Source organism: Tribolium castaneum, chromosome 6 (genome assembly GCF_031307605.1).
Source record: "Tribolium castaneum strain GA2 chromosome 6, icTriCast1.1, whole genome shotgun sequence".
NCBI classification, from domain to species: Eukaryota; Metazoa; Arthropoda; class Insecta; order Coleoptera; family Tenebrionidae; genus Tribolium; species Tribolium castaneum.
This window is the reverse complement of record NC_087399.1, coordinates 1738503-1756058: the sequence shown is the minus strand read 5'-3', so window position 1 is coordinate 1756058 and position 17556 is coordinate 1738503. Positions and strand designations below refer to the sequence as shown.

At 32.9% G+C, this 17556-nt stretch overlaps 1 protein-coding gene across 2 annotated transcripts in view; it reads left to right on the top strand.

Moving 5' to 3' along the window:
• The window catches only part of LOC662687 (uncharacterized protein), a 50980-nt gene that overhangs the window by 1883 nt on the left and 31541 nt on the right, over nt 1–17556 (top strand). For both annotated transcript variants that reach the window (XM_008199056.3, XM_008199053.3), the window contains exon 2: nt 5459–5731. In XM_008199056.3, the coding sequence (XP_008197278.2) occupies nt 5459–5731 (273 nt within the window). The remainder of the gene's footprint in view (nt 1–5458; nt 5732–17556) is intronic.

Below are 17556 nucleotides of genomic sequence, written 5' to 3'. Positions count from 1 at the left end.
ATTTTTTTGATAAAATTTATTTTAAACCTGATTTTCTGTAAAACAATAATATTTTAAGCATTTTTATAAAAATTACCTATTTTGATTTTCAGGAATTTTTAAAATGCAATTATTTGGAACTAATTTTTCCGACTTATTTGCGCTTATGTAGTAACAACTCAAAGGTTTTTTTTGGGTTTGACATCGAAATAAATTAGATTTGAATCATTTTATGTTAGATTTGTCAAACTTTGTCAAATTTTTCAAACATTGGTGAAAAAAATTAACATAAAAATTTGCTGACTTTCCTTGGTTGTTAAATTTTTCATTAAAAAATTTACATTTTTATTTAACTTGCTGTGTGTGAAATTTTAATTTCGCTTTCTGGAACTACAATCCATCAATAATATTTCGAAAATAAATGTTCGAATAAATAAAAATAAAATGTTCGAATATTTCGAACAATGTTCGAAAAATAATGTTAAAATTGTCAGCACGCTATTTATATCACGTAATTTAGGAAGCTGCTGTTTTTTTAATATCGACCACATGGCTCTACATTTATTATTTGACATGGGAATTGAACGGCCATTGGCATATTTTTTGCATTAGTGAGAACAGATCTGTACCCGGATTTGTATTAAAAATTGATTTCGAAATGTTGTTTTTTTTTCTTTAACTAACGAGTGAACCAATTTGTTTTGGTAGAGTTTTTTCTTTTAAAGCAAAAGTTTATGGCAGCCATTAAAATCAATTTAGATGCGAATCATCTTCAGCTTTTATCGAAAAAATAAATGGTTTAACACAGAATGAATTCTTCAAAGTGGAGGTGTTCGGTTCAAAATCTGGGTCGTAACTTTATTTATAACAATTTTATTTTAGAAATGTCGTCACCGTTTCGAAAATTATTTTTGGCAAAAATAAAACCATTTTTCCCGGTTGTAGGTGTGAGGAAGTAAAACAAAGCAATGTTGTAACTGACTGTTGCAAAAACAACTCCTCGTATTATTGATTCCAAGAATGTTTACTTTGTTGACAATAAATATGTATTGAGAAATGATTTCGTTATTGGAATTCATTTCCCACGACTGGACGGACGGAAGTAAGGTAAATAGTTTTTCAGGGCCTCTTGTTTAGATAATACAATGAGGTCACTGCCATCAAACGTTTAAATAATCACTGGGTTTTCAGCCCCAATGTCAGTGCCATTTCTGACGCACTATAACCAATTATACAATTATCTAATTACCCGACCGGTTACCAAATCACTTTCTCGATTAATAAGAATAAAGAGCGTTCAAATCAAAATTCGCTTCGGCTCAAAAAATAGTTTTGTTAATTTATGGCGTTTCCACATGACCGGCTTCATTTCAACGCACCGTATATTGCGCAGGTGAAGACTTAATTAAAGCCAGTTATTCAAAGCATCAGTGTCGCAATTGAAGAATTGGGTTGCGTTATTTATACATGCATTGTTGAAATGCGCCTTCTTGCACATACGAGAAAAAATCATTTTGTCGCAACTTTTGTGCCGCCGGCAAATCTTTTTATGAACTTTCTTAGCCACACACACAGTGGGGTGGAACACCTGCCACCCCACCCGGAAATTTATTTCCGCACCTAGTTGTAACAATTGACTATTTATTACTTAAGTTAATTATAAGTAATTGTGGGTCATGCGGTTGTTACACCTCCGGTAAATTTTCATTTATGACGCTGAAAATCAATATTGAATTGGAACAGAACAAAGGCATGTAAATACTTTTATCTGCTTTATCACTGCTGTCTGTTAGTTTGAACATCTCGGAACGGAGCCTTTGTTGGGATTTTTCATTTTTTAATCACCTTATCACGGTGAACAAACATTTCTAGACGGATTTTTGGCACTCGGAAAGTGAACGTTTATTTCGATTGCTTTTCTCGTTCCGTGTTGTAATAGTTATCGTACGAGGAGGTTAAAAGCTGTTACGAACTTATGGTCATTGCAAACTTCCTTAAGCCCATAAAAGTGATACACTTAAGGCGGCCACAGTTTGCTTTTCTTGCTAAAAGGACTTTCGGGGAATTATTATTTTTACCGAAAAGTACAGTAACGACGCACGTGATTGTATGTTTGACTTGCGGTAATATTGACTTGACAGTTATTTAAATATTTCCACTTCAGTGGCATTTGTGTCAACACGGCGCAAAATGATATAGTTATTAATAAATCTGTCTTTATGCAACGAGCGCATGCGAGTTGCATACCTTTTGAACATTTTAATTTAAAACACGTTGCTGTGGGAAACGTGTTTTAAATGGCCAACTCGGACTTTTTCTTCCACAAGTGGAGTAATGCGATATTAATCGAGTTAATAACAGTGTATTGAAAATAGTGAGTATGTCACGGGAAATGGCCGTTTTCCCACGCATTGTTCGCCGATATTATGCGTTCGTTAGTCACTTTCTACCTCCCATAACGCGATCTAATTGGTAAAAGTAAAACTTAATGACAAAAACAATACATTTTGACCGAATACAAGAATAAAGCATTAAAAACGCCGCTATCGTGTTGCTGGAAGCACTAATTATAAAGCGATTATGTGTAAAAATAAGTACAATAATCTGCGAAGAATTTGAACTTTGGTTGTGTGATTGCTCGCGCTATGTATGCATATCTGGCCGTTACATAAGTCCAGACAGAGCATTTGAACATTTATTATTCATTATCCGTCCAGGAAGTAAACCAATCGCCGCAAACTATGCCAGACACGCTTACTAATTCAGTCCGGCGAATTTTTCTTTAATAAATGTCGCTCCTTTCTTTAGGAACGTGCGCCGGAGTAAACTGTCGAGATTTTCCAGACACACATGACAATGCGGAGAAATTGTGTGAATCAAAGAGAAAATACGATTTTTGTGCGAACTGTTCCCACCGATTTTGAATGGGATGAAAGTTTGGCGAGTTGTTATGCAAGATTCAACCCTTGCTCAATTATTTTCCAAATTGCAATTCCATTCAATTACGAGGTTGCGATTCGAGTGCATAATTGGTTGCCTACCTACATAAAAAATTAACTGATGTTTTACGTTGTTGAAGGCTCTCTGGAATTAAATTAAATGATTTTATCTTAAAGCAGACTTGGTTTGAGATAAATGTGAGCAGAACGAAAAATTAATTTAGCTGTCGTGAGCTCACGTACGGGGTGGGGCTTTGAAGTTGTTCCGCTCGTCAAAAATTGAAAAAATATAATTTAACTAGTGGCACCCTTTATCAGTAAAAAAAAGTTAAAAAGTTATGTTATCTTATCATTAAATGTCATCTCAATACTATGTTGGAATAACCTGGAAAATATTTTTTTAAAGACTTGTGGCAACATTTTGACACAAAGAAAAGGACAAAATATAGTTTCAACAGAGTTAAAAGGCTTATTATTTTGATGAATCTAAAAAGTTTCATACAAAAAACTCGCGAAACTTGATAATTGTTATTAAAACAAAGCAAAATTGCTTCGAAAATGCTTAATCTATGGATGTTTTTAGAACTAGAAATGCGTTATCTATATCAGTTTTTGGAAATGTGGAGTGTTTTTCACCTAAAGTTTCATGAAATGTGAATATTTTTCTCAAAGTGGGGTTGAAAATTACGAAATTTTATCAAAATTTATTATTTTTTGTGATTGATTTTTCACAAAATTTGGAATATTTTTCAAAAACAAGACAAAAATTAACATTTACGCTGCGAAACTTAAATTTAAATTATTTTGTCAAATGATGACAGTTTGAAAGTTTTCAGTAAATTCTAAAAATAGTGGCACATAATCAAAATTATTTATTTTTGGAAATTTTCGTTGAGTAGAAGTTAAGTCAGGTCAGGTCGTTGTTTGCTTTATTTTTGTTTTTTCGACTTATTTTAATCGATTTTCCCGTTTTTTTCAAAAAGGAGCACTTGGGCAATGTTCCCACAACTATTTTTTAAAATATGATTAAAACTAAATGATTCTGTGGAAAATAGAAAATACTTCTCTAATTTGCTTTAAATCTGTGAGTGATTTTCAACAAACAACTTACAAATTTGAGAAAGTGTGCTAAACAAAGAAAATTGCAATGGAATTTGGAAATTTTGGACGTTTTAACGTGAAATTTTTTTATTTGAATTTCTTTTTATGAATCTTTGCTTAGTAGGTAATAAGTCAGGTCAGGTCGTAGTCTATTTTGTTTGAAAATGTGATTTTTTTGATTATTTTAATCGATTTAAATTCTTTTTGATCGAAAAACGGAGTAGAAAATTTTCCAGAATTAAACAAAACTATTATGGCAAAGTTCCGATAACTGTTTTTTATAATATGATTAAAACTTTGACTCTACGAAAAATGTGTTATTTTCTTTAAATCCGTGAGTGATTTTTAACTAAATTGAGAAATTGTTCCAAACTAACAAAGAAAATGTCAATTATACTATGATATTTTAGACGTTTTTCACGTAAAATTTTTTAATTCGAATTTTCTTGCTAAACAAGTGCTTCGACAGTGCTGAATCTACTTATCTTTTTTAGCAAAAATTCTAAAATTAGACTCAGAAATGCGTTATCTATACCAGTTTTCGAAAATGTAGAATGTTATATACCAAAAAATTTATAGAATTTGAATATTTTTCTCAAAATTAGGTTGAAAATTACGAAATTTTGGCAAAATGCACTATTTTCTATGATATAATTTGATACAAAATTTGGAATATTTTTGAAAATCAAGACGGAAATTAACAGTTTTTGAAATATTCGCTTACGCTGATGGATTTTTCGACCGTTTTTTAACAGCAAAACTTATGAAATTTGAAACATATTTTGTTAATATGAAGTTGAAAATTGTAAAAGTGACGTAAAAAATGCTTTATTTTCTCTGGATTTGAGTGATTTTCAGGTAAAAATTGCACTTAAATTAGGAAATTTTTGAGATTTTCTATGTAGAAATTTTTTATTCGAATTTTGTAACAGTTATTTATAAGAATTTTCGCTAAGTATAGGTAAGTCAGGTCAGATAATTGTCTACCTGTCGGTACTTTTAATTGCTTTAAATTATTTTGATCGAAAAACAGAGTAGAAAAGTTTTCCGAATTAAAAAAAAACGGAATTATCGCAAATTTTCGATAACTGTTTTTAAATAAGTTATTTTGCTGTTAAATTACATTGGCTATTAGCTAATTTTGAGAGCAAATGCGACGTTGGCAAAAATAATTTTTGGTATTCAATAGCAAACGGCGGTGAATTCTGTGCAAATATTAGTTTTTGAGATGTAGTAGAAATACTTTTAAACTCATCCTGTTCGTAATTTGTTTAAATTTTTTTCGAATATGTATTTTATAAATAGCCCAGTAAATGCACCTACGACCGAAGTCTGTTATTTCATTATTATCGACAGTTAAATTGAGCAAATGCAAAACACATGTTCAAAACTCCACCCCGAAAATGTGGCATTTGATCGACAAATTTCCACTTTTTCAGCGCGAGCAGTACAAACGCTTCGAAAGAAGTGGACGCGGCTCCGCACAGCCTGAAAGAGCTCCCTGAAAAAAAGCCCGCTCCCAGCAAAGAACCGAAAGAAAAGCACGACGATTTCAGCGACCTTATGGACTACATGATGTTGGACAGCGCTGAAAGGGAGAAACATCGCGTTGAAATTGATCGAGTGCATCCCGTCATCCAGAAAAGCATGGAAGGGGACCTGGTCAAGGTGGGCAACCCGACCATTGCCCAGCTGCGCAAAGTCGCCGTAAGGTGAGTTAATTTCCGTCATTTTCTCCAGTTTTTGCGATTTGGGCGTCTTAAGTGGTTTTTGGTGTTGCGAGGCCGCACCCCGACAACATGCAAAATTTCGAAGAGGAATAGTGGCGTTAATGCGAAACACTCGACTCGGAATTATTTCGAGAGCAGCTGATGCGAACGTTTCCTACACCGATAATGTTTACGAGGGTGCATGGCACCAGCAATTCGGCGCACGTTTCGACGTTATACTGATTAAAACGTTGTGCCGGTGACAGAAGCGCTGATTCGAATCGTTTATCTATGAGGAGAATAAACGCAAAGGGAGATTCGCGATTAAGACTTCAGTTTTCAATTAAATTCGGACGCTGGAGTAATAAGCCGGAAAGGGTTAAAGGGCGAGGAATCAATTAGATTCCAAGGAAATTTTTACAAGAGATTAGCGTTTTGATCGCTGGATTTGCGACGAAGTGTCACTGAAGGCAACATCCGGCCAAGTTATTTAATTGACTTTTATTTCTTTTTGGCATTTTTTCGCAACTCTTAATACGCTCAAGATCAAAGATTAAATTGAAACGAATAAGATTTATTGAGGAATAATTAACGCCGTCCAGCTGTCGCACACAAAGCAACTACGTTTTTATTAAACTGAACATTGTGTTTTCGTTTTTTGAAGATTATCTCAAAGGAAACCAAAGCTAAATTACGAGAAAATGCGATTGTTTCTGAGCCAGAAATTTATTTATTTTGTGAGATTTTCCCGAAATAACGTCCAATTCCAGCTAATTCTAAGTGATTTTGGCTTGTTTTTGAACCTGGAGTTTATTTATTTTGCTTGGAACAAGCCGCAAATTTCGCCAAATCGAGCGAAACTTAAATCAATTTAATAATTAATCAAAATAATTCGGTGAAAGAAACTACTCACTAGGTAAATAAGCTATTTTTGAATAATTTTTTTTGAAATATGATCTTTTCGAATTGAAAAATCAACCTATACGCTTGGAAAATTTCAAAAATGTGTCTTCTGCACCTTAATTTGGCGTTTTTTGATGAAAAAATCAAATTGAAAAAAGCGCCACAAAAATTTTTTTCGACCTAAATTGCCGATTTTTGAACAAAATATGTGCTTTTTAGGCGAATTAAAGCAATAATAGTTTGCAAAGTTGTTTTCATTAAAAAAGTTGTATTCAAATATCTGCACAAGGCGCTCACTAGCTAGGGCCTCGGTGGCCCAGTGGTAAGAGCGCCACTTTCAGCGCTGGGAGTCGGGGGTTCGAACCCGGATCAGGTCTAAGAATTTTTCTTTAAAAAAAAGTACAAATGGGTAAGTAAAATATGTGAGAAGCATGAATAAGAGATAGAAAAGTGAAAATAAGTAAAATATGACATAAGCATACTAAATAAGGGGCCATAAGAGCATAGAGACGTAAACACGTTAAAAGTGAGAGAAATGAAAATGTAGTAGAAAAAGGAAGCAATAAAGGCGCCCACTTGTAAACATAAGAACATAACTTAATAAACACTTGTTTTTTAAAGCATATTTTTTTAAGATGTGATTTGTTAAATTTCGTAGTAGATTTATTCTGAAGTAACTACATCAAGTTTGGTTTATTGATTTTTGGGTTTATTTCAGCAAATTTTTTTTTTTAAATCGAGATTTTAGCTCTAAAACTAAGTACGTTTTAATTTAGAGCTTAAGAATGGCAGAAATTTCGTTCATTTTGACCAAAATTTACTGTACAATAAATTAATGAATCTCTGGTTGAAAGCTTTGATGAAAAAATTAGATTGAAAAAAGCGCAAGAAAATGTTTTTTTCGACCTAATTTGCCGACTTTTGAACAAAATATGTACTTTTCAGGCGAATTAAAGCAATAATAGTTTGTAAAGTTGATTTAATTAAAAAAGTTGTATTCAAATATCTGCACAAGACGGTCACTAGCTAGGGCCTCGGTGGCCCAGTGGTAAGAGCGCCACTTTCAGCGCTGGGAGTCGGGGGTTCGAACCCGGATCAGGTCTAAGAATTTTTCTATGAAAAAAAGTACAAATGGGTAAGTAAAATATGTGACAAGCATGAATAAGAGATAGAAAAGTGGAAATAAGTAAAATATGACATAAGCATACTAAATAAGGGGCTATAAGAGCAAAGAGACGTAAACACGCGGAGGCAGAAAGTGACAGAAATGAAAATGTAGCAGAAAAATTAAAAATATTTTTTTACAAAATTTGTTTTGAAACAGTCTTGTACAATAAATTTATTGGCTTTAAACGTGTTAAACCGAAGCTAAATTAAATATATTTTGATCTAATTTCATGATTTTTCAGCTAAAGGTATAACTCAAAAATGAACTAAGGCGATTAAAATACCGCTAATTTCGACTTATTTTTATAAATTTTAGATGTTTTTTTGACCAAGTCTTGTAAAATAAATGAGTACCTACACCTACCTCATTCACTAATTTTAAGAAATTGCCGGATTAAGTTATTTTGGGCAATTTCAGCTGAATGTATACTTAATAAGCCTACAAATAAGCAAACAGGTCGAATAAGTTGCTCTAATGCATATTTAATTAAACCTGAAGACTGTAAAATCGGCCAAGGTTAAGTGTCAGTCTCCTGAAAATAGAGAGACTATTCTATTATTTAGTTCCCATTTTTTCGTCGCTCTAGGATAGTGTAGTGTTTTAAACATTTTAACATTTTATTTTCTTTGACGGGAGTGTCGAGATGAATCATGTAATGTTTAAAGGCACTCGACGTTTCATCTTGTATGAAACTCCTTCAGACGCTCTAACACAATAGGAGTAGAAAAGCACTAAGTATGATTTGAAGCGAGGTTGCAATTTTTCAAGTTTAGTCTTGACTTGTAACAACAGTTTTTAACTTTGTTGCCTTTTTGTAAATAAAATCGAGCGTAAAACTCGTTTAACATAATGCTAAGTACCTCACACACACACTTGCTATTTATTCCAAGTGAAATGCACATTTCGATTTAATCTGCCATCAGTTTATACTCCGCAGCGGAAGTTCCAGCTCTTTAGTTCTTTACGTCATCGCACGAACAAATTGCATCTGTGGCGTGCAAACGGACTGCACCGCTTTTATCGATTGAATCACACTTAAGAATACTAAGAAACCACTCACTAGGTAAATAATTGTCACTAATATTGTAAATGTTTGCCAAAAAATACTCCAAAAAATGTATTTTTCTTGAAATATGATCTTTTCGAATTGAAAAATTAACTTATACGCTCGGAAAATTCCAAAACTTTGTCGTCTGCACCTTAATTTGGCGTTTTTTGATGAAAAAATCAAAATCAAAAAAACGCAAAAAAATTTTTTTTTTCGATCTCAATTGCCGATTTTTGAACAAAATATATGCTTTTCAGGTGAATTGAATCAATAATAGTTTGTAAAGTTGATTTAATTAAAAAAGTTGAGTCGCATTTTTGCTGTAGAATTTAATGTTTTCTTCAACAAATAATGAACAATTTTTAAATTGCCCTGAAAGCTAGACTGAATGAAAGAACCCAAAATAATTCTTCTGCTTAACAAAGAATAGGAATCGAGGCAACGAATGCATCGAAAAACATCAATTTTTTCTTACTTTTATCCATATTTTTCCTCATTTTAAGATTTAGATAAAAAAAACATTCAACAATCAATTAAAAAGCTTTAGAACAGTAGAGTTTACTTTATGTTTTTTGTACATTTTTTTACAAAATTTTATTGAGAAAATAAGTTATTTGCTGAAAAATGAACATTGATACATGAAAAGCAGACTAAATTTGGCGAATGTTGAACTGACGTTGGACGAAATTTTGCAAAACTTTTGTGTTTTACGTTGGAAAAAATAGTCTAATGAATGTACTTTTAAATAAAATTTCTCGAAATGTGAACTTTTCGAATTGAAAAATCAACTTATACGCTTGGAAAATTTGAAAACTTTGTCTTCTACACCTTAATTTGGCGTTTTTTGATGAAAAAATTAAATTGAGAAAAACGCAAAAAAAAATTTTTTCGACCTAAATTGCCGATTTTTGAACAAAATATGTGTTTCTTAGGCGAATTAAAGCAAGAATTGTTTGCAAAGTTGATTTATTTGAAAAAGTTGTATTCAAATATCTGCACAAGACGGTCACTAGCTAGGGCCTCGGTGGCCCAGTGGTAAGAGCGCCACTTTCAGCGCTGGGAGTCGGGGGTTCGAACCCGGATCAGGTCTAAGAATTTTTCTTTAAAAAAAAGTACAAATGGGTAAGTAAAATATGTGAGAAGCATGAATAAGAGATAGAAAAGTGAAAATAAGTAAAATATGACATAAGCATACTAAATAAGGGGCCATAAGAGCATAGAGACGTAAACACGGAGACATTTAAAACTGACAGAAATGAAAATATAGCAGCAAATAAAGCAATAAAAGCGCCAACTTGTAAACATAAAAACTTAACTTAATTTTTAATATATATTTTTTATGTGGTTTGTAAAATTTCGAAGTAGATTAATTCTGATGTAAGCGTCAAGTTTGGTTTATTGATGCATCATTTTCACTTTGTCCGACTGTACTGTCAAACGCCTCGAGAATAAACATCGCCAAGACCCGTTCCTTGTCTTGACCAATTTAATTCGGCAGGTGGGCGCTTTAATGCGCCCCGAACCGCATTTGGATACCGAAATCTGTCGACGGGGAGCAGTTGTTGCGCCCCAGGCGCTGCTTAAAGCTCTGAGTGCTTTACAAGGCTGTTACAGCCCCGATGTCATAAAATCAACGATCGGTGAGGCAATGCCGCCAATCTCTGCGAAATCATTCAGCGAATTAGCGGCGTTTTGTGTTGGGGAAGAAAGAAAGAAAAAAAAAAACGCGAGTGATTGGTTGTGTTGTGTATAGAGCATAGCACCGGACACGGTATGTGGAAATGACATAATTATTTGTCGGATGCGGATTGAAATGATTGTTGGGAAGTGGCTAAATGGCGACACGGCCCGCAATTAGGGGTAATTTACATGCGAAAGCCAAGTTTTGCGATGGTTGATCGGACAGCCAAATAAATGTTCAATGCGGTTTTTCGGTGCTGGAACGCAAATTGATTAACACTTCGTGCAATTGTAGTTAACTGATGGCGAAGTTTAAATCTCGGCGTGAAATGCTCGGAAAAAACTGTTTTTTCTTGTTGTTTCAACTCTAAAAATTATTGCTTCTTTAAGTTTAAACTACGGAGGATTATAAGTTAGGAGACGAAACGGATAGAAAATCGCTCCCAAAAGAGATAGTACGGCAGAGAGAAAATGAGGGCGCTTTCAGCGGCGCCAATTCGTTTTAAATTAATTTTAATCAAACCAATTTACTAATTACTTGGAAAAAAGCTGATATGTTGAGCTTTGCATTCTTAACAGATTGAGAAAAACTGTCGACTAAAATTTTTCTAAGAACTATGAGAAAAAAATTATTAAAAATTTGAAATTTTCGCTTAGTCCTGTATTTTTCAAAACGCTGCGAATACGCTTAAAGATACAAGAAAAATGTTGGGGAGAAAGTTGTAGAGAATTAAATTTCCTTTAAAAAAGTTCGCGAGACCATATCTTTATCATCAACGGTTTAGGCCCTAAAGACGTTCAAAGACGCTGAAGAGACGGATTCGTTTCATTTTACCGGTGGTCAAGTAACGGAAAGTTAATTTATACCTAAACTGTAGAAGATAGAAATATGGTGTCGCGGACTTTTCTGTAGGAAATTTAATTCTCTACAACTTTGTTCCTTACACTTTTTTTGTATCTTCAACCGTATTCCTAGCGTTTTGATAAATACGCAACGGTGCGCAAAAAATTATCGCGTGGAATTATCAATTTGTGTTCCATCTTATATTGAGAATTTAATGCTCTATTTGTCTGCATTTTTTTGTTTGTTATGTGTTTTTTTTGAAAACTATCGAAAACGGGAACGTTTCTTATCCAAGCTTATAGATATCCGTAATTTCTGCATAATAAGAGCGTGTAAATAAGTAGGAATAATTAAATTAAATAAATTTTCTCTGTGTGTAAAAGTAAATTTTTTTAACCAACGCTGGTTGTTTGTGTAGCGAAAAAAATGATTTCATTCGGAGCACAATAAACCGCGAAGTAATAACCTCGCGAAAAACGAAGCGATGTGATTATAAAATATTAAAGCAAGTAATGAAACGAAAAAGTCCTCCCACTGTGCGGACGCAGGAGATAATTGGGTAAGTTGCAGAAAAAATCGCAAGGTGGAAAACAAGAAACGTTATTGTTTACTCTCGGCAGCCTGCAAACTAATTACGCTATTACTGAAAAATAAATAACCGTATTGTTGGTATATTTCGCTGAAAATTAAAATTCTGGTGCACTTTTGTGGAAGAAAAATGGCTTAACATAAATAAAACGTCGTGTTTAATTTCCCTTCAACAAATTAGTTTCTAACGATGCCCAGAATGTAAACTTTTTCCAAATTGGAGCCGGCATTTGTGTGCGACTTTTTATGATAGAAGACACTGGAAGTGGCTTCTTGCATTTCTCTTTGAAGTGGTCTCGTTTGGCAAATTTCAATTTCCCGACATAACATTGAAGCGACTTGTGGGCTATTTATGACTTCCAGTTAGCGGATAGGTAAAATCGCTGCAATAAAACTTGAGGCCTAGAATTTTATGCGGACTCGTAAAACCGCCGACTGGTTTAAGATTTTATCGCCGAATTTTATGTTATGCTTGACAATAGTGAATTGAGCGACAGTATTTATGACACTAAAAGGGGTGAAAAACCTCATCACATTACAGCGCGGAATATTCATTAGCTGGCGAAAAATCTAGCCGGGGCTTGTTACAAAATTGGTGTTTATGCACAACAGCTTTGATCTGTCATGCAGTGGATCGCTCGCAATTAGAGTGCATTTAGTGTTGCTCTTAGCCCGTAAACTAATAATAACAAAGTTAATTAGAAACGTTTTTATTGCGCTATGAAACAACGTCGGAACTAGCTTTAAGACTCCCTGGCGGACTGTAGCAATACCTTCACAATTGGCTGCTTAAGCCGGCTAGACCGAATACAGAAACATCAAATACTGAAATAAAGATTAGAAAAGCATACAAAGACGTAATACTGTAAAGTTGGGGACGGAATTCGGAACAATGTGGAGATTTAAGTTAAGTATAGGGATGTAAGCTTATTAGCAGCTGTTTTGTGGCGAAAACTTGAAGGAAAAATAGTTCCAAACACAATTATTTCATTATTCCGAATTTTAAGTTTTGTTAATTTTGGTGGATGCGCCGGGCGAAAACGATCCGGTGCTAAATTACAATAAAACAGCAATATCTCGTGCATTTTCTTTGTTTCTTTTTGCACCGCAAACATCTCGAAGTGTTATTCAAAGCGTCGTTTCGTCGAAACCAATCTTTACCCACGTCGTAAACGCGCTCGTCGGTTTCATCGACCGTGTAAAGTACATAGGCGGCGACTAGAATTTTTTAATGGATGAGAACGTTCAACAAAATTAATTAAAAATTGGGTTTAGAATCACATTTTTGCTGTAGAAATTAATGTTTTCTTCAACAAATAATGATCAATTTTTAAATTGCCCTGAAAGCTAGACTGAATGAAAGAACCCAAAATAGTTCTTCTGCTTAACAAAGAATACGGATCGAGTCAACAAATGCATCGAAAAACATCAATTTTTTTCTTACTTTTATCCATATTTTTCCTCATTTTAAGATTTAGATAAAAAAAACATTCAACAATCAATTAAAAAGCTTTAGAACAGTAGAGTTTACTTTATGTTTTTTGGACATTTTTTTTACAAAATTTTATTGAAAAAATAAGTTATTTGCTGAAAAAGGAACATTGATACCTGAAAAGCAGACTAAATTTGGCGAATGTTGAACTGACGTTGGACGAAATTTTGCAAAACTTTTGTGTTTTACGTTGGAAAAAATAGTCTAATGAATGTATTTTTAAATAAAATTTCTCGAAATGTGAACTTTTCGAATTGAAAAATCAACTTATACGCTTGGAAAATTCGAAAACTTTGTCTTCTGCACCTTAATTTGGCGTTTTTTGATGAAAAAATTAAATTGAGAAAAACGCAAAAAAAAAAATTTTTTTCGACCTAAATTGCCGATTTTTGAACAAAATATGTGTTTCTTAGGCGAATTAAAGCAAGAATTGTTTGCAAAGTTGTATTCAAATATCTGCACAAGACGGTCACTAGCTAGGGCCTTGGTGGCCCAGTGGTAAGAGCGCCACTTTCAGCGCTGGGAGTCGGGGGTTCGAACCCGGATCAGGTCTAAGAATTTTTCTATGAAAAAAAGTACAAATGGGTAAGTAAAATATGTGAGAAGCATGATAAGAGATAAAAGAAGTGAAAATAAGTAAAATATGACGTACTAGTTAAGGGACTGTAAATAAGCACATAGAAGTAAACATGGAGACGAAAGAAGTAAGAAAATAAAGCCGCAAAAAGTAAGTACATAAAGTGAAAACGAAAGACCACAATAAAGTGTAAACGAAAGACCACAACTTAATAATAATAATAATAATCGAGTAATTATAAGAAACTTTCTTCTTTTTTGTGGCATTATGTACTTCGACTTATTACAAAAGTCAGATTTATATGATTACATGAATAATTTTTTTCATATGAGACTAATTTCTTTCAAAAATAAGCTAAATCAAACAATAGGATCTCTTAAATTTAGCGACTTTTATTAAACAAAAATTATTAATAAGTAAATTGTCTATAAATTACACTACGAAGTAGAAAATATTATTGTAATACTTATGTTTGTAAAATTTACATAATTATAATTAACGTCTATGTTTTTACTTTACTAAATTTACTTTAACGTGTGTGTGCCTTAAAGTCTCCGCCGTTGGTAAAGTATGCGTTTTTGCGACATTTGCGATATTGGCAAAAACCAAACATGTAATAATTCATAAGGAGGGTTCGGAAGCGTCCCGTTCCAATCTCGAATTTATTATAGATACAGCGAGTAAATGGTCAACATAAACCTTTTAAGATGAGAAAATCCTCGCCTCTCCCCGCCGCGCAAGTTTTGCGAATATTCAAATATCCGGCAAAGGGCAGTAAAGTCGACGGCGAGCGAACGAGACGGACAGAGAGGCTCATGCATACGAATTGGCCCTAATACGCGAATATATTTCCGATATTACCGCACTGTCTTACCTACTGATAACGCGCCGTATTTCATACGCGAAAAACGAATTGGACACCGGACACCGCTTGCATACCAAGAAAATAATTACTAAGCCAAAAAACAACACGCTGAGTGTGGAGGGCTGTTCCTGTTAATTTACAGGGACCTGGGGACGTCCCGTGCGAAATTCCGGGACACCGTTTGCCATTTCCAAGGACTCCTCAGCGGCCATACGTCAACCCTTCCATTAACACCGCAAATTCAAATGCTGGCCCAATTTTTAATTTCCGGTGCCGAACATCTGTTTCATTTGGATCAGTGGCCGATCGAATCTAAATTAAATTTATGTCGGTGGACATAAAACGCCCGATTGCTCGTTTGTGCCGCCAAGACGTTAAATATTTTACTTTAACACTGAGTAATAGCTGGAATGTCTCCATTTAAAAAAATATGAGGTGATAACGAAGCATTAAATTTCTTTTCGTGGGGACGATAAAATTTCACGACTTTGTCCCCTTGCATAAATTGACGGAATTACTTCAGCTTTATCACATAATAAGAGACGTGGAAAGTATAATTACGTCGGACGCGAATTTTAAACAAATTAAATGAGTTTCGAGAAGATGTTTCAAGACGAGATAAAATGCTCATTGTGGCTGAGGTGCCATTCAATCTTATCACAAACACGGGGAAAATGACATTTTTCATTGTGGTTCACGTTTCCGGTTTTTTCGACACGCACTTGGGGCAATTTATTACACTGCTTAATTAGGACGGGAATTATTTGGTTTTTCAGTTTGGGGGAATTTATACTCTGACTTATTGTTTCATGCAATGGAATTTTATCTGTTTCTTAAAAAAAAAAAACAAAAAACCTTCAAACATCAAAATAAAAAAAAATTAATAACGTCAGGCATAAAGATTTCATGTCAAAACAAGAAAGAACTTTATTGAAATTATAATTATGTATAATTAAAGATTACGTAAAAATTAAAAAAAACATTGTTTAATAAAATTTTTGTAATAACAAATTATAAAACTAAGACAGCTTGGGAGAGAGTCAAAAATATTACAAACAAAATATTTGTCATATTAAATACATAATTCAATTGAAAAAAAGATTATTAAAAGAATCTACAAATTAAATCTTTATTATTATGTATTTGTAATCTGTACCTTCTATCATATCTGCACTTTAAATTTGATAACAATCCGTTGTCAGATATCTGAGTTATCAGGCTCGCAAGTCTTAGGTGAGACACCCTGTATTTCTAAAATATTTTCTAAAAGCTCAAGTTTTGTTACCAAAAATTTACCTTTTCTAAGCGTTTTTTCGGCAAAAACTTAATTATTGCGCAAAATTTCTTAAAAAGTAAGCCAATAAATCACAGAGTTATGTCAAAAATAACATCATTTTCGCAAGTTCTGAAGATTTAAAAGCAAGTTTTTTTTCCAATTTCTATTAAAGTAGAATGAAAAATCACCAAATATAGTCGAAAATGACCAAAAATTTACCTTTTTTAAGCTTTTATTCAGAAAAACTCTACTATTGGGCAAATTTTTTTAAAAAATAGGCCAACAAATCACAGTTTATTCAGTAAAACCTGCGCAAAATTGCAAAAATTAAACCAATAAATCACAGAAATATGTCAAAAATGACTTTATTTTCGCAAATTCTGAGAACTTAAACATGTTTTCAGACCAAAAATCAGTTTTTTCTTCTTGTTTTTATTAATCTAGAACGAAAAAATCACCAAATTTGGTCGGAAATGATAAAAAATTTACATTTTCTAAGCGTTTTTCAGCAAAACCTCAGTTATTGCTTCAAATTTAAGCCAATAAATTATAGAAATATATCAAAAATGACTTTATTTTTCGCAAATTCTGAGAACTTAAACACGTTTTTATACCAAAAATCAAGTTTTTCTCCTGTTTTTATTAAACTAGAACGAAAAAATTCAATAAATTTGGTCGAAAATGACCAAAAATTTACCTTTTCTAAGTATTTATACAACAGAAAACCAATTATTGCACAAAATTTCTTAAAAATTACGCTAATAAATCACAGAATTATGTCAAAAATGTCATTTTTGCAAGTTATGAAGATTTAAACACATTTTTAGACCAAAAATTAAGTTTTTCTTTCTGTTTTTATTAAACTAAAACGGAAAACTTACCAAATTAGGTTGAAATTGACCAAAAATTTACTTTTTCTAAAAAAAGTTTTTAGGTAAGACACCCTGTATTTCTGAGCATATTCACTTAACCGTGGTTCAATAAAGCATTGAAAAGCAAAGAATCACCTACCTAAAGAACTTTTTTATTATAATTTTAAAACAGTAAAGTAGAAATTAAGAAAAAATTCAGTGGGAATAGTTTTTATATCAGGACTTTAACTAGAAAAAAACTGTTATACTTTATTTTCACAAATAACTTTTTTATTCTTTTTTTTATTATGCGTTTTTAGTGTATAACGAATTTGATATTAACATATTTTAATCTTAATCTTAAGTGAATCAACTTGTTGCTATAATAATGTTGCACTCTTGTATTTTTCGTTCTTTGCCTAATGGATTGTTCGGAATAAATCACATTATTATTATACAATGGAATTTTTATTTATTTCTTTAGGGCTATGTAAAGTGAAACAGCGGAAATAAGAACAATCGCGACATATCTGAGA